Source organism: Gorilla gorilla, chromosome 16 (assembly GCF_029281585.2).
Source record: "Gorilla gorilla gorilla isolate KB3781 chromosome 16, NHGRI_mGorGor1-v2.1_pri, whole genome shotgun sequence".
NCBI classification, from domain to species: Eukaryota; Metazoa; Chordata; class Mammalia; order Primates; family Hominidae; genus Gorilla; species Gorilla gorilla.
The window spans coordinates 69,170,400-69,197,097 of NC_073240.2; the positions used below are offsets into that span (position 1 = coordinate 69,170,400).

Sequence of the window (26,698 nt, forward strand, 5' to 3'; positions counted from 1 at the left end):
GGAAAGTTTCCAGGTTACTGACCCCATGGCCCTTTCTTGAAGACTGGGTCCACTCACCCTCTCTCTCCTGTATCCCCGATCCCCTGCTTCAGCAATCGACATACCTACTGGGTACAGGCAGACAAACAGCCAGCACTTGGAAGAGGAAGGAAAATGACCAGGGACAATGACGGGCCCAAGGAAGGTGGTGGAAACAGGGAAGGGCTGCCTTCTGGGTTACCTTGGTGATTACAGGGGTGGGGGCAGACTGTCTGGATCCCAGCTTTGGGCTTTCAAAACACAGGCTGGTAAAGTCACCACTCTCTCCCACGGAGCCTTCCCTGAGCCCGGCTGCCTGGCTGCCTGGGTGAGCTTGAGATTCCCACCGCTTTACAGAGTCAAGCTGATCTTATCAAAGGGTTAACAAATCCTAACCCTCCAGAGGTAGAACTGACTGTTCAGACAGAATGTTTTTACAGCTATAAATAAGCTGGTCTTGGGAGAGTCAATGTGCTTCGTTATGTTTCACGTTGTACTTTCTAATTAGCCTTCTTCCTGCTACTCTGTGCTTGAGCCTCAGCCTAGGAGGCTCTGACAGTTTGTTCGGGCCAGGACAGGAGCCAGGAACTCATATATTCGCTGTCCACAAAGTCACCACCAACATTCCTGCATGTGGGGTGTGCTCTATTCTTTGTGGAGTACTTTCTCGTCCGGCTGCCCATTTGGGCCCAGAGGCCCCGTGAAATCAGAAGGACAGATGTTCATTATCTGCACTTGACAAATGAGCCGCTGAGGTTCAGAGGGGGAAGGGACTTGCCCAAGGTCACACAGCAAGTCAGAGGCAGGGCTGGGGCTTTGACCAGAGAGGTAAGTAGGGCAGAGAAGAAAACATCTGTTTCCCCAAAGCCTGCTGTGGGTCCAGCTTTCCATTTTCCACCTGAACCCTCCTGAGGGAGGGGCGCAGTATTTGGGGTCTGACTTTCTTCCTTCCTTTCCTCCCTCTCTCTGCCTGTTGAGTCCAAGTTTGTAACTGCAGACCTGGCTTCTGTGCTTCATGGACAGGCCTTTGAAGATGAATTTCTGGCTCTGCAGATGACAGGGAGCACCTGTGATGTACTGAGAAGGGCTGGCTTGGCCCAGGGGCCTGGGATTCAGCCGGGGAGACCCCTCACACTGATTCTCCTTATGGGAGCTTGGGGAATTCCGTCATGACTTCTGGGTTTGGCAACACTTGGCCAGGTGATTGCTTACAGTCTCCCACCTCATCCCATTTTAACCCTGACAGCAGCTGCAGTCTTGGGCCTGCAGTGGGAGGCCCTTTCCTGAGAGTGAATTTGTTGTGGCCAGGGAGAGTCTTCTGAGGATGGGGACACTGTGAGGAGTGGACAGGTTAAGGCCACTGAAGCAAGCCTTAGTATGTCACAATCTCTTCCCAGCTGGGGAAGCCCAGACATTTTGAGTTTAGAAAAATCTAGAAGAGTGGGGCAAAAAAAAAGAGAAGGGACCAAATCCTTAATAGGGGAAGTCAGGCATGTGGGCCCAGCTGGCAAACAAACAGTGGGCATTCCCGGGAAGAGCTGTGTCCCCCGCTCTGCAGGCCTCACACTGGCTTCCTGTTTTATAGCCTCCTTTCCTATCTGGGGCCACCTGGGCTCCCATCAGATATTACCAGGGTGTGCCTGGGTGGCCTTGCACGATGGGACCTTCCCCACAAGCTGATTTTCCTGGCGTCCTGTGCAGACATGAGGTCGCAGGCTTGGCAGCTGTCAGAAGGTCTGAGGCCACGCTGTGCCTTCCCAAAGGACGTTGTAGCCCTGGCACCTGCAGTGTGTGTAGCTCCCACCACCAGACCCTGCCAACTCAGCTCTCAGCTGCCCTCTGACCTGGCCTCTGAGGCAGTCTTGCCTTCCCAGCTGAGCTGCGTGCTCCCAGGGTGTGTGAGCATATCTCTCAAAGCCCTGTGTTCCAGCCAGTCCATGTCCCAAGCCAGGGTTGGACCACAGCCCCGGCAGTGAAGGCAGCATGGTCTAGGGCAGTGCTGCTCAGCCGGGGCAGGTTTGTGCCCTAGGTGATATTTGCTTGTTACAGCTGGGGGTAGTGGTGGGGGTGCTACTGGCGTCTAGTGAGTCGAGGCCAGAGATGCTGCTAACCATCCTACAATGCACAAGATGGTCCCTTACGGCAGAGTTATCCAGCCCAAGATGTCACTAGGACAGAGGTGGAGGATCCCTGGCGTGGTGGTGAGAGCAGGAAGGAGCTCTGGAGTCAGAGGCTTCTGAGTTCCACTTCCAGCTCAGAGCTTCTAGCTGTGTGACCCTGGGCAAGTTCTTCTCTCTCTCTCTCTCTCTCTCTCTGAACCTTGAGTTCCTCAGCTGTAAAACAGTTCTGTTGTGAAAATCAGCATTTTTAATTCTTAGCAGGGTGCTTGGCAGCCAGTGAGTACTTGGTACATGGTAGCTCTTCTCATTCATGAATCCATCTGTAAGCATCTCCCCAGTGGTCGGGAGTCGAAGAATCAGGTGTCACAGTCATGTTCATCATTGCAGTAGCGTGTGAGAAGTGCTCTGATGGAGTCAGGGACCGGTTATTTTGGCAGTCCCAGGAGCAGGTGAACAACTGAGAGAGGGGGTGAGTACATAGTGGGGTTAGGAAAGGCTTTTAAGAAAATCTTACTTGATTTATTAGTAAGTCTCAAAATGAACACTTCCAGTTCCAAGCCTTGATTCGATTTCACAAATATTCTTCAGACATCTACTAAGACAAGCTCAGACAGGTCAAATGATTTTTCTGAGCCCACATGCCAGACAGTGCTTCCCTCTTGCCCAGCAGTCATGGAATTAGGATACCAGGTGCCAGTAATTCTTCCTTCTAGCTCTTTTTGGCTTTTGTGAGGCAAGACAGTGGAGCCAGCTGGAGGTAGTCGCTGGTGGTGCTGTGGGCTGGTGTGATGGGAGACCCCCTAGAGGACACCGAGGCTGTCCTCCCCCACCAAACTCCCGAGAGTCCACGTCAGAGTGGCTGTAGAGGGGTGAGGCTCTGTTCCCAGGAGCCCCTTCTAAGGCACATACACCATTTAGAGGGTGGATTATGCTTTTTCACTAATGGCCTGGAGTCTTAGAAGGCTTGTTTCAACAAGCTTGAAGTGGACCTGAGGAAGGAATGAATGGCCAGGAGGCTTAAATGGGGTGTGGGCAGGAAAGGCCCAGAAACAGGCTCTCTGCCTTTCTATGGAGGAGGGGCCCTCACCATGTGCGGTGCTGGAATCCGGCAGCTGGGGTGAGCAGAAGGGGCCGCGGGGACCTGGGCGTGCTACACTGACTGCTCATTCCCCATCAGAGTTGGTTGCCTCCTGTCAGAGGCCCTGGGAAAGAGGCCCAGGAGTGGGCGCTAGGGCACAGCCTGAGGATGTGGGGCCAGGCTTAGGAGGACCCGAATGAACCAGAAATGATTCCTGCCACCAGGAGACAACTCGCAAACCCTTGGGACCAGCGTGGCAGAGGACCTCAGCTGCTGTGTCCTGGACCCCTGGGGAGAGGGCCAGGAGACCATCTTGACTGCCTGCCCAGCCTGGCAGGTGAAGGAGTCTATTGTTTAGGTCTAGGGGGGCACAGGAGGGGTTTACAGCTTCCACAGGTCAACTCCTCAATTCACCATTATCCATCAGCTTCTCTCATTTTTTGTTGAATCAGATACGCAAAACCAGTTCAAATGCGAAACCCTTAGGGAAGATTACACCTCTAAAGCTTCAGCCACTAAGAACCTTAGTGAATAGCCAATACCCTTCATTGTCTAGACCTCAATCCCAGGAGGGCCTGTGGGATGGGCACAGGCTGAAGAGGCAGGAGGGTGGCTGGGATAGCTCATCTGGGATGTTTATACCTCCAGAGGGGGACTAGACTCGAAGACTGTAATCCCATGGGCCTTGAGGGGAAGAAGCGGAGGGAGAAAGAGGACTACAAAGAATTGATGCGCATGGGTGATGGTGCTGCAGAGGACCCTCCCACACAGGGCTCAGCTGAACTTGACCTGCTTCATAACAGAACTGAGCACTGGTCCTGTTAGGTCATCATGTGCAGGGTAAGTGACCTCACCTTTAGGTACAAGAGAAAAAGGATCTCTTCCCACCTTGGGTGAGTCACCAAGGTTTCTGCGTAGACAAGATCTACCCTGATAAAACTGCTTCCTTCTGTAAACTTTTGGAGTTAGGGCAGATTTAGGATTCCAGTGTAGGAAAGCGGATGCGAAATCCCTCCAGCTGAGCCCTGTGTGGGAGGGTCATCTGCACACCGTCACCCATGCCCATCAATTCTTTGTAGTCCTCTTTCTCCCTCTGCATCTTCCCCTCAAGGCCCATGGGATTACAGAGTCTTAGAGTCTAGTCCCCCTCCGGAGGTGTGAATCCCTTCTCCCAACTTCCTGGCAGATTGTTGCAGCTCCTGCTTGATTACCCAGCTTGACAGGTAGTTCACTACCTCAGCAGACAGCCAGCACTAATGGAAGCCACTCTGGCTCTTAGTGACCTTTGTGTTCATTTCCAAATGCTAATGGAAGCATTAGCTTAAAAATGTATTCTAAAGTCTGACCAGGGATCCACAGCTAGCCTTCCTGATGGTAATTTTTGGAATATTTTCTTTCCCCTTTCTGCAAATCAAGACTAGGGTTTCCAGCTACCCGGGTTTTCCCAATGGCTCAGACGTTTTGCCTTCAGCCTGGAATGTAATGTTTTGGGGCCCTGGACTCTGTGGGTGTCCAGGTGATGTCTTGGGGTCTCCCCTCTACCCTGGGCTCTGGTCCCTTCTCTCTCCTGTTGTTTTTACCCTTGCTAATTCAAAGACTGATTTCCTTGCTCATTAAGACGGCAGCAAACCAAGCAAGGAGAAGCCGGGCCTTTCTTCTGCCATCTGAGAACATTCTACTAGGGATCTCTCCTTCTACCAGAACTAAACAGGCCCGGGGAAGCCTCAGGCTCCTTCAGTATCTTTTCAGGCAGCAGCTGTTTGAGACCATCTGTGGCGCTTCTGGCAGGGAGGAAGCCTGGGGGCTTGCCTGGGAGACAGACATGCTCAGAGCAAAGTGGAAAGGCTGGACCCAATAGCCCTGATCCCCAGAGAGGCGTAACTGACCCTGAGAGCTGAGGAGCTGGACTCCTGGGGACAGGATGGCTGTGGCCATTCATGATGGCATCAGCGGCCTGGCACTGAAAGATGTCTGTGCTCTAAAATAGCCCCCAGTGGCCGGTCACAGAGCCAGCCAGCCCATCATGCTTGCACCATTCCTGTGCATTTGAAAGGTTTTTGTTTTTGTTTTTGTTTTTAATACTAAAGAGTCTCAGATTCAAATGCGATCGTTGTCTCTCTTAAAGTCAAATTAGATGAAAATATCAGGGGTGATGGAAGAACTAGGGTATGCGGAAGAGGCAAGCTGGGTCCCTGTGTCAGGGGTGATGGAAGAACTAGGGTATATGGGAGAGGCAAGCTGCGTCCCTCTGCCTGAGGAACAGAGAAGTTGAGCATATGTGGAAGGGGCTGCACATGGCAGTCATGACCTTGACGTGACCGAAGTCTTGTGCTGAGGCTGTGAGCTCCTGGGTCTCCCCACTCTGGAAGCTGGGGAACCTGTTGATCCTGCAAGGACTCACCTTGCTCAACACTGAACTGCTGGAGCCATTTTCAAGGCTCAGCTCAAGCTTCCCTGAGTCCCTGAAGCCCATTTTAATGTCCTCTTCTTTTTAGACTCCCCTATTCCTAGGCAGACACAGACCATGATTTTAGAAGCAGGACAGTGAGCGTATTATTTAAGAGTCTTTCTCCCCAGCTAGGCTATGAGTGGCTGTCAGCTGAAATGTTTCTTTAATGTACCTGGTACAGACATGAAGATACTCAAAAAAATGGCTGTAGAGTGGACAAAGGAAACATTGGGACATTCATTTTCTCTTCTGTCCCCAACACCAGGGCTGACCTCTGAGCTGTGCCAGGATGTCACCCAGTGTGTGTCCATAATGCTCTCTATTCTCCTGCTTACTGCCACCCAGGACTGCTGAAATCTGTGTCCTTTAGGGGCAGCTCGAGTGCCAAGCCCTCCCCGGATCTTTCCCTGACCACCCCTTCTTTTAGTGGAGGCCCTTCCTTCTATACTACCTTGATCACATTGCTTTGGTTAACATTAGACATGTACATGTCTCCCCGCATGCCCTGCATTGAGCAGGGGGTCTTCACAGGGGATCTTCGGATGAGGGGGGCCTCCAGGTGTTGTACACTTTTACCTAGAAGGCATCTATAGTTTCTTTCATCCTACTCTCAAAGCTAAGAACTGCCGTTCAGGATTGTTTGCAAGTTGACTCCTGGTGGCAAGAATCATTTCTGGGTCCTTTCAGCACTTTAGTGGCACTTGACAAATGCATGTAGATTTAATTAAATTGCATTTCCTTGTTCCATTTTCTAATCAACTCTGACGTCAGAGTCTGGAGACCAGGGCTGGTCCTGCCAGAGCACATGACTCTGCTGGCCCCCACGTGAATGGATGCTCTCACCTCTCTGTGCTGGGCTCTTTACCCTCAGACTCTGAGCTCCTTGAGGGCAGGGCTCCCGCCTCTGATTCTCCTGGCATCAGGCTCAGGACCCAGCACAGAGAAGGCACTGAAAAGAGTGGCTGATCCAACCACCTAAAATGGGATAACTATCATCACCTGCTAACCTTGTAGGGCTGTTCTGGTGTGAAATGAGGTGCAGGAATTTCCTGGAAAAGTTTAAACCGCTGTGCACATGTAACAGGGCTGTTATCAGGATAGGGCAGCTATATTTACATCTTGCTGTTATTCAAGACAGTGGGCATGAAACTGTCCAGATGCAGCTCAGAAAAGTCTGAGTGTGAGTGGCGTTTCCGTCCATCTGCCGGCTGCATGTCACGCACATGTCCCCCTCCCCTCCAGTTTGGAAGTTCTGACTCAGACCCCCGGAGATTCCCTCTCACGGAGCAGCTGCTTGGTGTAGAGGAAAGAGCATGACACTAATATTTTTTCTCATGAATTTTACTCTAGCAGGTCACTTAACCTTCTCATGCCTTGAATTCTTTATGTGTAAACTAGGAACAAGGAGTCCTGCCCTACCCACCTCACAGAGGAGTTAGGAGAGGGCAACAGGAGGATGACAGTGACATATAACTAGGATGCACTAATGGGCCTTCTCTGGTAAATTAGGAGGAATAAGTACACTCTCATGGTGCCAGCCCAGGCAGAACACACACACGCACGCACACACACACACCTGGGACACCTGTCTGTGCAAAGCACACCCACAGGAGCACGTATCGATACTGACAGATGCAGTCGGTATGTTTTCCCACGTGACAATCCCGGGCAGGACTTTACAGTACATTAAGTATATTCGCAGACATCGACTCTTCTGTCCCCCTTGAAATCCTGGGAGGCTCCAGCCCCTCCTTATGAACCAGCACCAGGTGAAGCACACAGCGGGGGAGTGATGCAGAGCCCCAGATGTCACATGTTGCTTGTGACACCACGCCCCTCCCTCTGTGGGCCAGCCCCACCCCAGGACCTCTGCAATCTGACGCAGCACCCACACAGTGGGGGGGCCTATGAGTCACCTGCCAGAGCACAGCTGGAACATCTGGATACCCTCCCAACATTGACATGGGGCCTGGCATGTGCAGGCCGCCTTGGGCACTGGAGCTATCCGAGGCACATGCCATTGGCTTTGCCACCTGCCCTAGATTTTGCACAAGGCTCTGTGGACTGAATGGGAAGGCACACCCCGCGCCTCACAGGTGAAATTATGGGATTATTATCTGTAGTCCATTCACTTCTAAAGAGGGCTTAAGACAACATAAATAGGTGGAAGACCTCGACTCCCCTCTTCCAGCCCACAGAAGATGGGAGGCAGAGAGAACCCAAGAAAGAGAGAAAGCGAGGAGAAGAGCCAACCCATCTGTGAAGGTGGATGACAGATCCAGAGAGCTAGAAAGGTGAAGAGCATGCCCTCGAGAGACAGAGGTGGGGCTCTGTGCCCATACCTCCACCACATACCTCCACCACATGCGAGGAAAAGCCCGTCTGTGACATCTCCAGCCCAAAGGAGGTCTCGTTCTTGTTGGTGCCTGCAACAGAGTGACAGAGAGATGTCAGCTCCATGCCCAATCCCTTAGCGCCAGACAGAGCTGCCGCCCAACCCACAGCTCCTGCTTCCTGGGGGCATCGTCAGGAGGTGGGGCTCTCTTTCGAGGGGCGCTCTGAAGCTGAGGCCGGTAGTGTGCCAGCCTCCTCAGCCCTCCCCAGCACCCTGTGCAGTGGGGGGCACCACACAGCTTTCAGGTGCCCATGTGGGTTGTTACTGGTAGCCCACTTACTTCTGAAAAGGGCTCAGGACAAGTTATATTACAGGGCATGCATACTATGAGACTGCTAAAACTGGAGGGAAAGTAAGCAAAAGTGCACAGAAATAGTGTACGTTTTTGGCCAGAAATGGAATTTCCCACTTTGTTCATTCCTTTTATTCGCTAGCTTTGGTTCCAGATGTCTTTGGATGGAACTCAAACATCAAATCCACCCTCAGAGGGAGGTCTGTCACCACTGCAGATTTGCGTAAGAAATCCCATGAGTGCTGAAAGCCTCTCCCCACAGAGGGACTCCCCGAACACATCATTGGAACGAATGTTCTCATCACTCAAGGCGACCATTTTGAGGAGAAATACAGATTTGGATATTTGAGTTCTGGAGTGGGTGTCAAAGCTCACGTTCAGACTTTATATTCATCTGCCCTTGTTTACGAGGGCCATTTTAGTCTCTTCGTGTGTCTGTGGCTTGTCATTTCCAATGCACTGCAGACTTCTCAGGCTTTATACTGCCTTCTATTTCCTTTTATAATCATCCCATATGCCCAAAGCCTGATATTGGAAGGGCCCACTATAGCAATTTATGGTGGAAATGAAATTTATGCAAATCAGAAATGGAGCTTAAATCACAAGGAGAGAGGCAATCTGAAGGACTCTGCCCAAAATAAAAAATGCTTTTGGTGGACTGGAAGCAGTTGGCATATAGGGATTAAGGGTTTCAGAATACGGAGTCAGACTCTGCTAGGTACAAGCTAGGGTTGCCTGATGCAATATAGGATGCCCAATTAAAACTGAATTTCAGAGAACACATAAGTTTTAACCTAAGCCTGCCACACCCACTGTGTTTTATTTTTGCAAAATTTGGCAACCCTAGTTCAAAGCCCACCATGCTCCCAAGCTGTGAGAACTTTGGCAGGTCACTCAGCTCCTTTGAGTTTCAGTTTTCCCAGCGATAAAAATGAGAACATTAGCAAAGCAACCTTTCAGCACTGTTCATAAAATGCACAGCCTCACGTCCGGCACGGAGTAATACTCAATTGTTGGCATTTATGATTTATTTATTTTTGGGGACAGGGTCTGGCTCTGTTGCCCAGGCTGGAGTGCAGTGGCATGATATCAGCTCACTGCAACCTCAACCTCCCAGGCTCAAGCGATCCTCCCACCTCAGCTTCCTAAGTAGCTAAGACTACAGGCATGTACCACCACACCTAGCTAATTTTTGTAATTTTTTTTTTAAAGAGACGAGGTTTTGCCTTGCTGACCAAACTGGTCTTGAACTCCTGAACTGAAGCAATTCGCTCACCTTGGCTTCCCAAAGTGCTGGGATTATAGGCGTGAGTCACCATGCCTGGCCTGGCATTTATTATTACGGAAGACTCTTGTTAAGCCATTTCGTCTTGTGGGATTGGTTTGTGCTCTATGGGGTTTACCTGATATAAGCCCAGGAGAGAGTGGATCCCCTCTTAGCATGCATTGCTTACCTTCCAGGCTGAAGATTCTGTCCCCCAGGGCATCGACAATGTCCTTCAAGGCAGCCTCATCAGTGACATTGAAGAAGTGCTTGTCATCAGGGTCACTGGCGATGTATTTGATTTCATTTAGAAAAGTTTCTGGATTGATCCCCCTGCGGTTGTAGTAGCCCAGGACCTGCCAGGGAACAGGGGCAGGAACCACAAACCAGAACATAGCGCAGACTTTCCCATACACCACACGGCCTAGACCCTGGGGACCCCAGGGTGGGCTGGAGCCAGGGCCGGTAGCCATGAGAGTTCCTCGCAATGCCATTTGCATTTTTGAATGGACTCTCTTTTAGGGGCAAGATAAAGCCCTTGTGCTAAGTTAGGGTCTGGGAGCTGGGAGGTTTGGAGGTGTATTCTAGTTTTCTGAGGTTCCAGACCCTCCCTGGCAATGGATGGGGGGAAACACAACCCACAGCTTTTGTGGATAGGCCAGAGCAGTGCAGAAAGATCCTCAACTTGTTGTTTAGAAGATGAAATGGGAGGCTTTTTTGAGGGCCTGGACACTTGTGATACTGCCTGGAACTAGTCACTTGGAGTCCCCAGGGATTTGATGGTAAAGCCTCTAAGAGGCCATCAGCAGCCCTTGGGTGGGCCAGGACTTACGGCCACCGCATATCTTGTTACGTTGTCTCTCTCGCTTTGCTGGATCACTTTCTCCAGGTCTGGGCTGTCGTGGGACTCCCCATCTGTGATGACAATCATCACCTTCTTGGCCCCTTTCCTTCCACCCTTCTGGAAAGCCTCTGAGCTGGAAGCCAAGCACAGGGGCAGGGTCATGAGAGGTAAGTGGGATTGGGGCAGCCCCTGATGCTCCTGCAGAGGGGCAGCCACAGAAACCAGGACCAAGTCCTCCTTGGGCAACCCAACAGGTGCCAGGACCTCAAACCAAAGAAGTAGCTGGATTGAGATGGCCAGAGCTACTCTTTCATCAGCTGCTCAGAGGGTTCTTAGATCTGTTGTCTTTAAATGAAATGTTGAAAAGCCCCTTTGGAGTCCTGACCTTGCTGTTTTGGACAGGCCAAAGGGATGAGGTGGACCTGGGAGGGGAGTTCAGGGGCAGGTGGCAACCTTTAGAGGCATTAAGTCAGTGGTTCACAACCCCAGCTGCTCACTGACATCTCTCGGAGGGAGGCTTTAAAAACTGTTGGCCGGGCACGGTGGCTCACACCTGTAGTCCTAGCACTGTGGGAGCCCAAGGCGGGCAGATCAACTGAGGTTGGGAGTTCGAGACTAGCCTGACTAACATGTCAAAACCCTGCCTCTACTAAAAATACAAAAATTAGCCGGGTGTGTTGGCGTGCGCCTGTAATCCCAACTACTCGGGAGGCTGAGGCAGGAGAATTGCTTGAACCCGGGAGGCGGAGGTTGCAGTGAGCCGAGATCGCACCATTGCACTCCAGCCTGGGCGACAGAGTGAGACTGTCTCAAAACAAACAAACAAACAAACAAACAAACAAAAACCGTTGATGCCCAGGCCTCAGCCAGACCCCTGAAATTGGAATCTCTGGGGTGGTGGCCTGGATATTAGTATTTTTTTTTTTTTTTTAAATTGAGACAGAGTCTCCCTCTGTTGCCCAGGCTGGAGTGCGGTGGCACAATCTCAGCTCACTGCAACCTCTTCCTCCCGGGTTCAAGCGATTCTCGTGCCTCAGTCTCCTAAGTAGCTGGGATTAGAGAGCTGTGCCACCACGCTTGGCTAATTTTTGTATTTTTAATAGAGACGGGGTTTTGCCATGTTGGCCAGTCTGGTCTCGAACTCCTGGCCTCAAGTGATCTGCCCGCCTCTGCCTCCCAAAGTGCTGGGATTTCAGCTGTGAGCCACCGTGCCGGGCTGGCATCAGTATTTTATAAGGTTCTGGTGAGCATCCAGAGTTGAGACTCACTTTCTTTAGTACTGAAAACAGGATGTGCCAGGGTGACTCAGCATCCAGACAACACCAACCCATAAAATGCGTGCGATGAGGCCTGACAGAGCTCTGACTTCCTCACAAGGACTACTTTGATTCTATTTCGGGAAACATTAAATATCAAATTCCATGACAAATATTTCTCTTTCTCACTTTTTATTTTGTTTTCAGTGCCCGGAGCATGAGCTCAGCCCACCTATCAGGCAATCCAGCCCAGGAGACAGCAGAGCTGGCACCTCGACCATCAACCTGGCAGAGAGGCTCTTGTAGCAGGCCATTGGGCTACAAAGCATGAAAAACTGGCTCCCAAATCACCACTGGCTTTTGGTGTCCCTGTGGCCGGCCCTCCTTTAGACCATGAGGTTCTGAGGCGTATAGACATGGTCTCACCGAGGAGTCTGGCCCAGAAGTTATAGTCTGCCAATAAGGATCTAAAAATAAATGTTAGTCTTAGACTCTGAGGTTATTCCTCATGGGTCTGAGCCACAGCAAGGCAGGACAGGTCACAGATTTAAGCTCTGTAATGACAGGTTAAAGAGCCACATGGCTTTGGTATCAGAGGTATCTCTTCTTACGCAGCACGCTGAGGAACTGATGCATACGATTTAGGAGTTGAGGAATTTACAAAAGCTGGAATAAATTAGTCTAGAACATCTTCAAACTACCAGCAAAGAGAAAAAACATCCGCCGTTCTCTTAGCAATTCTCCAATATGCTGGATATGTTGCCTTAAAAAACCCACTAATTTTAGTATGTGCTGTGGACTGAAGCCTGCAGAGGCACGTGCCACATGACGAGAGCAGGTTTTGAGCTCAAGCGCAACCCAGTAGCAGCAGGAGAACTCTGCTATTCTTTCCAAGGGGATTCTAGATGCTTCCATGACTGCATGGAAGGGCCAGGCCCAGGAATAAAACACCCTGCAAAAAAGCATGGCAGGAGCAAAACAGGTTTTATTATATATGGATCCAAGAAAAATGTCAGGATCGTATTTCCATAGAGTGGAATAGTGTGAATGTCATATGAATCTGTAATTGTGCGAATATCAGCATGAATCATCAGATTTTAAATTCTGATTCTACACTGGGTAAAGGGACTTGGATTTGTTCCTTTGTAAATTAGATTATACATTCCTTGAGAGCAGCAAGAGCTTTATACTCACAACAGGCTCCATGGGCCTAGAAACCAGAGTGGCCCATGGAGATTTAGGCCCTGTCACAGCTCCTTTCTGCTCAAAACCTGCACAGGTTCCTATTTCTCTCAGGGAAAGCCCAGGTTCTGACAACAGCTCACTAGGCCCTCTGAAATCTGGCCCGTTTCCTCTCTTAGCCTCTGGTCCTGCTCACTCACCCCCACCCACACTGGACTCTTCAATGGTCTGGAAGGCCTCAGGCACCCCAAGCCTTTGTCTGAGCTGTTCCCTCCCAGCCATCTGCTTGCCAACAACTCCCTCACCTCCCTTCAAATCTCCAATCAAAGGTCATCTGTCAGGGAAGCCTTTCCCCACCACCCTGTGCATGCTGATTCCGTACCTGCCCTCTGCACCTGCTCCACTCCCGCTACCACACTCCATTCTCCCCATAGCTTTCATCTCTTTCTAGTATGCTGTTATTTATTTATTTATTTATTGTCTGCCCCTCTCTCTAGAATGTCAGCTCATGAGGGCACGGTATTTGTACCTATTTTGTTCACTGATCTAGCCTTGGTGCCTAAAATAGTGTGAGGCACATAGCAGATGCTCAATAAACTGTTATGTGGACAAAGGTAGAATCACACCACATTGTTCAGGGGCCCTCTCCGCTTCCCTGCTGTACATAGCTGCCAGGCTCATTTTTTTAACGTGCATATCTGATGATTACACTCCTGTACTCAAGAATCTGCAGTGGCCACCCATGCTGGTTTTAACTACAACATCATCACTCCCACCATCTTTACATGGCTCACTTCCCACCAACATGAACCCCTTGCTGTGGTCAAAAGGAGCGCATCTCTGAATGCAAATGTTCCTTGACTTTCCCTCTCCTCTGCTGTCATCAGGGTGGAATGTCTTGTGTGGCACGTCTTCTGTTCACCTCTTTTTGTTGGAATCCCAGGGTCTTCCCAGGACAGGTCCAGTGCCGCCTCCTCCTGGCAGTTCTCCTTGGCCCCTCCATGGGGGCCCCTCCCTCTCTCATCCTCACTGAGTTAGGGTTAGGGTGAACACTTGTCACAGCCCTCCCATCAGTGGCCAGGACCCACAGGTTACTGACATCTTTATAAGCCCTCATGTTCATGGCCTGGATCTTTGCCCTTTCATAGGTGCATAGGAAAAAACATGCATTAAGAATAAACTGAGTGAGGACAGAAAACCTTTCACCTTAAAAGGCACCAGCTGTAGTTTGGGACTTGAATTTGGCAGGTTGGGAAGATCAGAATTTGAGGTGAAGATTGCAACCTCAGCGGTGCTCATGAGTCACTGATGGTTCAAACTACCTGGTGAGTCACACACGAATAACTGACCAGGGGTTGGTGGGTTGTAAAGTGAGGTCCAAACAGTGGGCTTTATCCCTGTATGAGTCAGTTAGCTTCACACTGAGAAAGTGAGAGCTGGTAGTTATGGGCTGCCTCCCTTACCCAAGCCATTTCACAAGGGCCTGCTGGGAGTCTCGGGTCTCACCCTGAAGAAGGCAAAACAAAAATAGAAAAATGGCCCATTCCTTGTGAGGATGAGTAAGAGAGCCACCTTCACATGGAGAAATGCTCATTTAGGAAAAGCTTGAGCAAGTTTTATCAGCAAACAGAAACACGCTAGTTGAGCAATGACTTAATTATAAAGATTTATGGGGTTGGAAAAGTCTTAATCTTTTGAGCCTACAAATTCACAATACTACTAAATAGTTCTTTTTTTCTTTTTCTTTTTTTTTTTTTTTGAGACAGGCTCTGGCTCTGTTGCCTAGGTGGAGTGCAGTGGCGTGATCTTGGCTCACTGCAGCCTCTGCCTCCTGGGCTCAAGTGATCCTCCCACCTCATCCTCCTGAATAGTTGGGACTACAAGCATGTACCACCAAGCCTGGCTAATTTTTGTATTTTTTGTAGAGATGAGGTCTCATGCTTTTGCCCAGGCTGGTCTCAAACTTATGGGCTCAAGCAATCCTCCCACCTCAGCCTCCCAAACTGCTGGGATTACAGGTCTGAGCCACCGCACCTGGCCTAAATAGCTCTTACTTTGTGGATTTTTTAAAAAAAACACGTCAACTAACCCTACATAAGGTGGGATTATAAGGTACCAGGTCTGTGGTCTCAACAAATGTAGCAGAATTCATATTTATAGGTGTAACATTTAGACATTTAAAATCTAAATGCCTTTGACACAGTCATCTTATGAGTTTAGGCCTTGGCTCAAGAGATCTGGGGATTGCCTTTAAAATCGGCTAATTTCAGTGGGGGGTGAGCACAATGTTTTGAGCAACAACATTACTGGAATAAGCATGTAGCCTTCTGCATAGACAACATCTAGGGATAACATTTATCTGGATGAGTGAGTTCTGGTGTGATTTTATTTTATTTTATTTTTTTTGAGATGGAGTCTTGCTCTGTTCACCAGGCTGGAGTGCAGTGGCACCATCTTGGCTCACTGCAACCTCTGCATCCTGGGTTCAAGCAATTCTCCTACCTCAGCCTCCCAAGTAGGTGGGACTACAAGTGCATGCCGCCATGCCCGGCTAATTTTTTTTTTTTTTGTATTTTAGTAGAGACAGGGTTTCACCATGTTGCCCAGGCTGGTCTCGAACTCCTGAGCTCAGGCAATCTGCCCACCTTGGCCTCCCAAAGTGCTAGGATTACAGGTGTGAGCCACAACGCCTGGCCAAGTTCTGGTGTGATTTTTAAGGAATCAGCCTCACTACTCTACAGTCTCAGGTGTCAGATTTGACTGCATTCTTTCCACTCCATTGATGACTAACACTCCATAAGAAGACCCCATCCTCACAGAACCTACTTCTTATAGAGTGTCTGTGGCAGAAGCTATTTTTCAAAGTTGGCTGCAACAATATTCCCCATTCTAAATGCTCTTCTGCAAAATGACCTCGCTGTTCATCCATCAAGGACAGAACCAAATTCCCTTCCCCTTGAATCTGGCCTGGGCTCAGTCACTTGCCCAACCAATAGAAGGTGGCAGAAGTCATACTCTGGGACTTTGAGACTAGGTTATAGGCAGTCTCCCAGGTCCTGCCTGGGCCTCTTGGGATGCTCACTCTCGGGACGCTGTCTCTAAAACTTCTGTTGCCATGCCACAAGGAAATCAAGCCACATGGCCACGTGTGGGTGCTCAGGTCACCAGTCCCACCTGAGCTCTCAGCCAACAGCCAGCAACAACTGCCAGCCACGTGAGAACCTTCAGATGACAACAGCCCCAGGTGACACCAGACTGCAACTACCTGAGAGGACCCAAGAGAAAACCGACCAGCTGAGCCCAGTCAAACCCCAGAATTTTGAGGAATTAAGAAACTATTGTCTCAAGGTACTAAATTTTGTGGTAGTGTGTTACAAGGCAATAGATAACTACAATAGCATCTGAGATCTAAAAAATTTTTTTTTGTTCTACTTTTTTTTTTACCGTGCAAATTCAATGCCAAATGCCGTCCGGGTCTCTGTTCCTCCTCTCTGCTCAATGTGGCTGGCAGCTTCCACCACATCTTTTACAGACCTGTAGTCATTGAGGTGAAACTCATGCACCACATCTTCTCCATACTGCACAACTCCAACCTGCAAGGGAGAGGAGAGGGCAACAGAACATTTTGACCCCATGAACCCATGAACCTTAGAATTTGAGAGTGAGGATCCCCGGGAGTTGTCTCTGTGTGATAATACAGGAGGGAGGAGGGCTGAGGACCTTTCCAAGAAAGTAACCACAGCCAAAGGGAAGTGAGTTCTGCGAAGTTCTAGGAATGAATGGACAGCTTGGTGGCACAAGAAGGGGTGCATATAGAGAATGGAGACTTTGTGATTGAAAGAAAGGCCCAACAATTATGCTTGTTTCTTAGGAAAACAAAAGCAGAGCAGAGAATCAGTCTAAGTCCAAAAAATTATGAACAGTGTGGGTGGAAGGTCACAGTGTTTACCAAACTCCAAAACTGAGGTTCCTTAAAACTTGTAAGAGAAGAGGTTCTTTTATCCCCATGGATGATAAAATAATGACAATATTAATAGCGTCAAAATAAACAAAAAGCTTCAAGACCTATAGTAGGAATAGAACCATGAAACGTTCCTGTTGGAGGAGCCCACAGGGTTCATTTGGCACACGTGCCCTTCTAATGCTGGACTTTCACCCATGATACCCTAAAAGATGATCTTCTGGTGATGGGGAACTCATTACTTCATGAGAAAGTCCACTCCCTTTTTAACAGCCCTAATTGTTACAAATAATTTCTTAGATTGGCTTGAAATCTGCCATCTAATAACTTCTAGTCATTAGTCCTCACTCAGGCAGAATAAAAGGGAATGAATCTACCTCCGCTTTAGCCAGGCAGCGTTTCAGATATATGAGCCTAGCAGCCCTTACCTCTCCTACCATCTCCCCTCCGTGACCTGTATGTCTAATTCTCCCCTGTGCCCCACTCAACAGGGCTCTAGATTCCACTCAACCATTCCCACCTTCCTTGTCACTTTTTAGCTTGTCTAAGTCTTCATAGGTGGTGTCTTGTGTCTGACCCGTGAAGTGAGGCTTCCTCCAAAATGTCATTTGATGTGCTACACCAGAGAGGAGTGTCCTGAGCTGCAGCACCCCGAGCTGCAGTGCCCCAGTGCTGGCTGGTCCTACTACCTCTGCCCTCTTACCTACACCTCCTTCATGCATGCAAAGATCTCTCTTAGACCTAAGGCAGCACCTGCCATGGGTTTGGGTGGCCCTGTTCAGAAGTGGAAAGAGCCCAAGAGATGCTCACCTGGATCTGCCCTGGGCCAATGTAAAACTTTTTCAGGATGTTGATGAGGAAGTGCTGAACCTCCACCCAGGGGTAGATGCTGTTGGAGCCATCCAGGACAATGACGATGTCCATGTAGGTCTGGCACCCTGGAAAGTGGGGACACAGTTATGGCTACCCAAGGAGCAGTGTCTGCAAGTCTCTGATTCTCTGGACAATTGTTCAAAGGACGAATGAATGACTCTGCTCCATGTGTGTAATTCCCTGGGCTGGGAAACTGTCCTTGGGTTGGACATTTATTTGGGCAATGTGAGTGAGCCCAGGAATTCCTGGCTGTGTTCTACCACTCTGCTGGCTGTTTGAACAAAGCTTAAATTAAGCCTGATCACTTCTATTCCTAATCAGGGACTGACCACTACCAATCGGCCAGTGCTTCCGAGGCAGCCAGCACTGCTCAAATCAGTACCTTGTTATTGTTTGTTTTGCTGTAATGAGCAGGCTGGCATTTACCACTTTCAGCCCAAATGAATGGATTTCTGTTTTTAGGAGGGAGATATGATGTCGTGGCTAGAAATGTGGGATGTGGCATCACACTGACTCCTGGCTTTGGCACTCCCTGGCTATGTGACCTAGGGTCAGTCACAAAACCTCTCAGCCTCAGTTTTCTCTTCTGTAAAAGAGGCACAATGATAGTAAAGAGTTGCCTAGAGTAATTAATGAAAAGATGCTTCTAAAGGGCTGAGCACAAAGCAAGTGCTCAATAAATCTGAACTGATCATGGTTTCACTTTTTATTTATTTATTTATTTATTTTTTAAGGAAACCACTGAGTTCATATGGTACTGATATCATCAGGTCAAGCTCTCGTGCCGTTATCTCTGCCTCTGAATATAAAGGTTTCTTTATGCTTTTGTAATATTAATACTAAATTAGGCTGGGAGTGGTGGCTCACACCCATAATCCCAGCACTTTGGGAGTCCTAAGTGGGTAGATCACCTGAGATCAGGAGTTCGAGACCAGCCTTGCCAACATGGCGAAACCCCGTCTCTACTAAAAATACAAAAATTAGCCAGGAGTCGTGATGCACACCTGTAATCCCAGCTACTTGGGAGGCTGAAGCATGAGAATTGCTTGAACCCAGGAAGCAGAGGTTGCAGTGAGCCAAGATCGGGCCACTACACTCCAGCCTGGGTGACAGAGTGAGACTCTGCCTCAAAAACAAACAAAACAAAACGAACAAATTAAAAAAAACCTAAATTAAAAGGAATAATGAAAATCAACAAAGAAAATTAAGAAAACATTGGCCATAACAAATATTTAAAAAAACCCTCCTCTTTTAAAATCTAAGTAATTTATTTCTGTTTGTCAACAGTTGGAGTTACTTTGAAATATTGCATACACTCTGCATCTGGGCATTGCTCATTTTTATTGGTGAGTTTTTATACTGTTATAAAATCTACTTTATAACAATGCTGCATGAACCTTTTGTGTGTTAACCGTTCCAGTAATTCTTGCATTTTGAAGAGGCACTATGTCGAAGTCAGTGATGAGCAGACAGAGGAAGGTGGGGGTGGCTTTGAGTTGGGACGCCTGTTGCAGGCTTTGTGTTTAGTAGAGCATTTTAGAAGCATTTGGGCAACATGAATGCTCCGCCACTTCTTGTCCCACCTGCATACTGTGTACAGCATGTGATGACCTGACACTCCTGGCCTGGCAGAGCCTCATACATTTGTCCTTTTCTGGTTTAGTTCGGCTCCACACATGTGGACTGAGCACCTGCTATGTGCTGGAGCTCTGCATGGTGCAGGCAGCAGTGGGGGTGACCAAGACAGAAATTCCTTGATTTGGAGGAGTTCATAATCTTTTAACAGGTTATTTTTATTTTTATTTTTAAGCCAGCTTTATTATTATAATGCATTTATTATTGTTGATTTCTTTCTTACAATTTCACATTTTTCTTTCTAAGATACCTTGGGAACAAACTGGCTTGAGGACTACGGTTCCTAAACATGGCTGAACACTCCCTTGGGGAGCTTAAAAACACACACACTCACACGCACGCATGCACACACACACATGCACATACTCCTACTGAATTAGGACCCACATGGGGTGCCCTGGAATCTGCATTTGGTAAGCTTCAGAGCAATGCTGCTGGTCAGCCAGGTGAGGAGGCCTCCACCACATGAGGTTCAGGGACCATAGGATGGTCACATCTAGGCCTGGAGGGACTAGCTCTAGGGGTGGTGACATTCCCCAGTGGACCCCTCATGTACCCTGACCTCAGGCCTCCTCCTGTGCCCTGGCTCTGCCATTTCCTCTGTCATTTTGTGTGAATAGAACCCACGTGTCATTATCCCCCAGAAGGACGACCTTTCTGCCCCTGCTGGGCTGGTGCTTCCTCCTCCTCCCTTCCCCAGCCCCATCTGACTCGGCTTTGTTGTCTGGAGGGTGGCTGCCGGCAAGCCAGAGGTGCTAATTCCCGAACCCTCCATAAAACTGGCAGCAGCTGCTTGGGTGATGGTATTTAGTGCAGAGGAAATAGTGAGACTCAGAGCCAAGAAGTCTGGGCTTGTGGGAGGCAGGGTATGAGCAGTAATTCCCCAGGTTTTCTTGGCAGGTGGGCAATGAGCAAGAGGTTTTACGTTCCATGAGGCTCTGGACGAGCTGGACAGAACTCCCTGCTGTCCAGGAGCACTGATTTGGTGGAACTACTACCAAGGAGATTTCTGTTCTCCCTGTTCCTTCATCTACAGGGCTACTGCATTGCACAACATCAGGAGGCGCCATTCACATGTCTAAGAGAACAATTCCCCCAGAATTGTGCAGTGCACAGCTTGTCTGCTGCATGTGCTTGCCAGGTAACCTCCTATATACCGAGGGTTTCTGCAGTGAGCCTCCCTTGAGGCTGGGATTGTCTTTGAAACCTTAGCTCATTTGCTCCCCACCATCACACTTGGGAGAGGGAGGCCAGGATTATGACTCCCACAGAGGCCCAGAGAGTGGAGTGATACATTCCAGATCATCCGGAGAGCTGGGGCAGGACAGTGCTAGAGTCCACATACTGCTTTCTAGCCACAGGTTGTTGTGCTCAGGGCCCAAGTCTCTCTGGACTGTCCACTGCTCAGCTTGAGGTTGCAGATTTGAAGCCACTTACTTTGGAGAGCTGGGGCCACGGTCTTGGAGAACCTGAAGTTGGAGTTGACTCTTGAACACATCCCTGTGGTGTAGTAGGAGCTCCCACACTCATGAGACCAGAGGGGGCTGCAGGCCTGGGGAGGACAGTGCAGATCCCCAGTCAGTGAGGGGACCTCAGAGAGGATCCAGGTCCAATGGCCTCCCACTCCCATCCTCCACGACCCAAGACAGACTTCTCTCTGAGGGGTGAGGGGGTGAGGGATCTTCTTTGGGTCTAACTGAACTCTCTCTTGCTGCAATGTGTACTAGTTCCTTTGGTTTCAGGTCTAATGGAGAAAAACTGATCTTGGAGTCTCTTGCATTGTTTTTTCAAGGCCCTGTTCTCCATCTCATCATTTAGGAATATGATACTTCTTCACCCTACCTGCCCACCCCACTCATCCACCCACCACACGGGATCTGGGGAAGCCTTTTCACCCACGGGTGTGAACACTTCAAGGGTCACTAGAATAACTCCTCTGTCTGAGAGGTCGCCTGAAGGGCCTTACTGGGCAAACTTCTAGGACTGGGTCCCAAAAACATGCCATGGCTCATACTGGGGCAGGGGAAGATAAGAATGTCTGTATTCTTTCTGTGAAATGTTCTACCAAAAACACTGATGTCAGTCCCCATTGAAGGACTGAGTGAAGAGTTCTTCTCAGAGTCATTGTCATTAAAAATGAAAGCTCAGCTCCATGCTTCCATTGTTATCCTGCTATCAGGAAACCCAGAGCTAAATTTTGTGCTGTAATTTCCTTTGGTTTAGGGGAGTAATTATTCTACTTCCGATCCCTTTCTTTAATTACTTTCTTTTTAAGCTCAGATCTTAAAGGTTATGTTTTATCTGTGTACTTTGTTGAAGCTGCTGTACATAATGTTTGGAAGTGGCAGGGGACAGAGGGGAATAAAGAATGGATAGATGGATGGATGGATAGGTGGATGAATAGACAGATAGATGGATGGATAAGTGGGTGGTAGATGGATGGATGAATGATGTGTAGATGGATGGATGAATGATGTATAGATGGATGATGAATGGATGGATGGATAAATGGATGGAAGATGGATGGAAGGACGATGGATAGATGTGAATGGATGGACAGATAGATGAATGGATAATGGATGGATGATGGATAGTGGACAGATGATGGATGAATGGATGATGAATGAATGGGTGAATGAATGATGGCTGGATAGATGATGAATGAATTAGTGGATGGATGATGGATGGATAGATGATCCATGTATGAATGGGTGGATGAATGAGAATGGATGGATGATAGATGGTTGATGGATGAATGGGTGGATGGATAGATGGATGAATGGATAAGTGGATGGATGATGGATGAATGGATGATGGATGAATAAGTGGATGAATGACAGATGGATGATGGATGGTTGATGGATGGATGGATGATGAATTGATGGGTGGATGAATGATAGATGATGGAGGTTGATGGATGGATGCAGGAAGGAATAAATGGAAAGATGGATGATTACATGGGAGATTGATGGTGGATCGATGTATAGACAGATGGGTAGATGAATGCATGGGTGGTTGGATAGATGAATGGAGGAATGAATTGTTGAGAGGGGAATGGACAGATGAGTGAATCAATGAACAGGTGACTATTTATAAACCAAGGATAAACCTACTCACAGAGGCCCCAGAGAATATATCACACCATTCCTCTCAGACCTTCATACCACCTTGTGAAGAAGAAATGTGATAAGAAGCCTGAGAGGGAAAAGGGAGTAGAGACAAAGCCCCTGACGGATATGTGTGTGGTTAGGGCCAGGGGTCCTGCTTTGCCTCTGGTTATGGCTAATAAAGGGCTGTGGGCTGAATATACATCAAGGCACCTCATGACTATCCCTGGCAGGGCCACTATGCACTCAAGTCCCCTTGCATCCCAGTCATCGTCTTATCTTTTTGTCTTATTTGTCTTATCTAATTTGTCTTGTGATTCATGCTCCAGATGTCTCATTTGTCAGCAGAAATAGACAAGAACAAAGACTGACACAAGCACCCCATCTAAAAATGGGCAGTAATTTGTACTGGGTTTTCTGGGGTAAATTTTCTCTGAAGTCCTCTCCTGCAACTGTTTCTAGGAACCATCAGTCTCAGAAGGATCCTGTTTGAACCCCAAGCATCGCCCATACTCAACGCAGCTCACTCCAAGGTAGTGGCAAGGAGCAGGCAGTGCCAATCCATCGTGCCGCCCACTCTCACAACCATGTGCAGAGTCCATATGTGCTCACCTGGGCACAGAACAGAGACCTGTAAGCAGAGCCTGCTGCTGTCTGTCCCCCATAGTCCTATTAGACATTACTCATTTGCTTGTCGCCTCTCTTTCCACCACAGTGTAAGCTCCAGCAGGGCAGGGTCTCTATTCATTGCTGAATCCCGGTACCCAGCACTGGGCTTAGCACATACTATGGTAAGTGCTCAGAAACATCATTGTTTAAATGAATGAATGTTTCTACCACCTCAACCCAGACATGCCCTTTTCTTTCTTCCTTGTGAAGGCCTGTCTCTTCTTTAAAAACAAAACAGAAACCTCCTCCAGCCTTCTTCATCTAATCCTGGATAGTTGAGACGGCTTGTCGCTCTGTAGCCCTTCCCTCGGCTGTGGTAGTCTGTGTTTACTCATTTATGGCATCCCTTCCAAGTCTTCTTTGGGTGTGTGGTGCAGCCTGCTTCTTTTTTCAAGCCTAGAGCAGAGATTTGACCTCCAGCCCAGACAACTAGCTCCCCAAGGGAAGGGACAGTCCCCCATCAGACTTGTTGGCTATCTACATTTATTCTTGTCCCCTTTCTGGCTGTTCTTCCCTCCTTCGGGATATGCACACAAAAGGGCTCAATTGTTTCTTCTGCCTGGACTGTCCCTGCCAAAACACCCAGGGCCCTGCCACCCGGAATGGCGTAAGCAGGGAGCTGGCGGGGGAGCTGCTTCCTGGAATGCTCAGGGCCAGGCAGCTTGGTGGTTGGAGTGGGGGAGAGTGGGTGTACAGGATGCACATGAGGGTGTGTAAGGAGACGCTCCACCCCTCCCCACCCCCACCCCTGCCTCTCCTGACCCCAAGCAGTGGCAGGTGGCTCTTACCAGGAAGCTGTTGTCCTTGGGGTTGGTGGCGAGACTAAGGCCGAGGCGCATGTTGTCTTTCCGCTCGGACACGTTGGACAGGGTGACCCTTCCTGGGGTGAGGGGAGAAGTTCAGCTTGCAGCCCCCTCCTGCCCGCCCTCTGCCCAGAGCCTGCTGCTGGTCTGGTCACCCGAGGTGCCTCCCCGATTCTCCCTGACCCTGGGGACCTCTGGCTCTCAGGGTTTACAAAGGCCTTCCCCAGACGTACTCTCAGGACTTCCTCACAACTGCCTGTGAGATGAGAAAACCGAGTCTCAGAGAGGCCAAACAACCTGCCCAAGGTCACACAGTGAGCACTCACTGAGCCTTCTATCTCCTAGCCCACAGCTTTTCCTCCTCCAGCCATCTGACTGGAGCCCCACTTCCCCGTGTGCCCCCAAACATGCCATGGCATCCCACCTGGGCTGGCTTCCTTTGTGCAGTATCCCCGCTATGCTTTCCTCCAAGTTGACCCCCATCCACACTTAACCAGTCCTGTGCCCAACTCTTTCCGTGCCCGCTTCTCTGCTCATCTGAACAACCAACATGTGACAGCTGAGAGTTTCCTCTCATGGGTAACAGACAGACAACTCAACGAGAGCCTTCCAGAGCTGCCAGGCCTTGCCCAGGAATGCCATTCTGAAGGAGGCTGCCAAGAGAGGTGCTTAGGAGCTGGGTTATCAGCCTGCTGGGAATAGGGAGAGGGTCAGCTCTGTGGCAGATTAGAATCATAAAAAAATTGCATCGCTTAAGGTTTTACCAGATCATCCTGGAGGCCACTGAAGGAAAGGAAGTGAGTCTGAATTCCCCAGAAGTGTATTGGGGTGTGTGTGTGTGTGTGTGTGTGTGTGTGTGTGTGCACGTGTACAGGAAGAGGGAGTGGGAGAGGCTGGGGAGCTAGAGTGTGCCAGCCCTAACATGCAGTGTGGACAGCTCTGGGTGGCTTCCCTGCCTGGGGAAGGAGTAATTTCTTTTCTTTTCTCTTTTCTTTTTTTAATTTTCCCTTCCCTCCCCTCCCTTTTCTTTTCTTTTCTTTTTTTTGAGGCAGGGTCTCACTGTGTCACCAAGGCTAGAGTGGAGTGGCACCATCGTGGCTCACTGCAATCTCCAACTCCCAGGTTCGAGCAATGGGAGGAATAATTTCTAAGGAGGCCTCAAGCAAGAATGGGTTGCATTGCACTGTGTCGGTGACTGGAAGTGTGAAGAGTCGGCCTGGCTCCCAGGGCACACAGGTCAGGAAGGCCAGCTGGTGCAGGAGTCTGGGGGTGGGCCGCTGGCAGAGCCCAGCTTGTCAGACACAGACTGTTTTGTGGACTGGAGGGTAGGGGCAGCTGTGTTTGTTGTTTTTTCCTTTTTGGTTTTCCTCAGTTTGAAGCAAGGCTCCTTTTGAAATCTGCCCTTCTTGGCTGTGCTAAGAATGACTGGGCTCGATTTCTCTTTTGTCTGCCCAAACAGGCTGGAGAGAAAATAACAGTAAAGCCCCGGTGTTTCTGAGATGCCTTATCATCTACAAAGCACCGCGCACACCTGCCCTTTCAGGACCCCTCACGGTCCTGGGAGACCCAGGGGTCATCATTTCCATTTTACAGATGAGAACATTGAGGTGTAGAGAGGGTTAGTGACTGCCACAAGGTTACCTGCTGGGAAATTAAAGAGCAAGATCTTTAGCCCAGACCATGTGACGTTTCATCCCGAGTCCTGTGTTTTCTCCCATCTGATGGCATCACGGTGGCAGTGGGAACTAGAGGGGCAGCTCCATGCTCCACTGGCCTGGGTAACCCTCGCCCCCTTCTGGCTAGAATTCTGCCCTCCGTTTATTTAAGGAACCCAGACCTCACCACCCTGCCCCTTTCGTTCCTCCCTCTCCCCTGGGACTGATGTTTGTAGTGAAACTGTGCAGCTGGCTGAGACAGAGGGGCAGGGGAGGAAAAATCCCTGTGTTGGAGTTAGACAGACTCAGGTTCAAGTCTTTGCCCAACCCCTCTGTGAGCGGGAGAGACTCACGCCTTCCTCAGCAGGTCTGGGTGAGGGTCCCGGGCCCAAATATCTCCCTACACAGGCCCTGGCTTTGAGAATCACATCACCTCCCCCAGCCCCCGCCCCTCATTGAAAACCCTGACTTTATCCAGGTGTTGGAAGGACAGTGCCAGTGGTAGAGTCTTTCCCACAGAGGTGTGAATGGCTGACACCCACTTAACCTTCCCTGGAGAAAGAGGAAAGAACATTCCTGGCACCGTGCTGCCCAGTGCCTGGAACGGCCGTAGGAAAACCCAGGACTCAGGTTTCCCAGCCTTGCATTTTCCACTGTGGGGCAAAACTGACAGATGTTCTTTCTGCCATGCATTTTCTCCTCAGTGGGAGAGAGAGAACCACACCTCAAATGAAGAGTAATTTTCCTCCGTCCCAACTCACTTTGCTACCCACTGCCTCCTAGGCTTGTGTCCCAGCTCAGAAATGCTTTCCAGGGTCTGATGGCTTTATGTCTCCTCCTCCCTCTGGAGAGAAATGGGGTCCACATTGCAACAGGGAAAAAAAAAGATTGGTTCACGAATCCACGTCCCTGCCTGGACCAGGAGCTTCTCTTGGTGGCTGAAGCCCTGAGAAGACTGCCCACTCTTCCACCACCCCCCAACCTCATTGCCTCTGTCCCAACCACATGGCCTTTCTTTATCTTCTCCAACAGGGCACAGTTGTTCCTACCTTAGGGCATTTGCACTTGCTCCTCCTTTGTCTGGAGTGCTCCACCCC

General features: G+C 49.4%; 1 protein-coding gene across 4 annotated transcripts in view; it reads right to left on the reverse strand.

Annotated features, from left to right (window-relative positions):
* The window catches only part of ITGA11 (integrin subunit alpha 11), a 133,248-nt gene that overhangs the window by 39,518 nt on the left and 67,032 nt on the right, over positions 1 to 26,698 (reverse strand). For all 4 annotated transcript variants that reach the window (XM_031002245.3, XM_063698652.1, XM_063698650.1 and 1 more), the window contains exons 4-10: positions 23,932 to 24,023; positions 20,805 to 20,919; positions 17,670 to 17,797; positions 16,343 to 16,491; positions 10,449 to 10,593; positions 9,807 to 9,972; positions 8,021 to 8,091 (exon numbers count right to left, since the gene is read on the reverse strand). In XM_031002245.3, the coding sequence (XP_030858105.1) occupies positions 8,021 to 8,091; positions 9,807 to 9,972; positions 10,449 to 10,593; positions 16,343 to 16,491; positions 17,670 to 17,797; positions 20,805 to 20,919; positions 23,932 to 24,023 (866 nt within the window). The remainder of the gene's footprint in view (positions 1 to 8,020; positions 8,092 to 9,806; positions 9,973 to 10,448; positions 10,594 to 16,342; positions 16,492 to 17,669; positions 17,798 to 20,804; positions 20,920 to 23,931; positions 24,024 to 26,698) is intronic.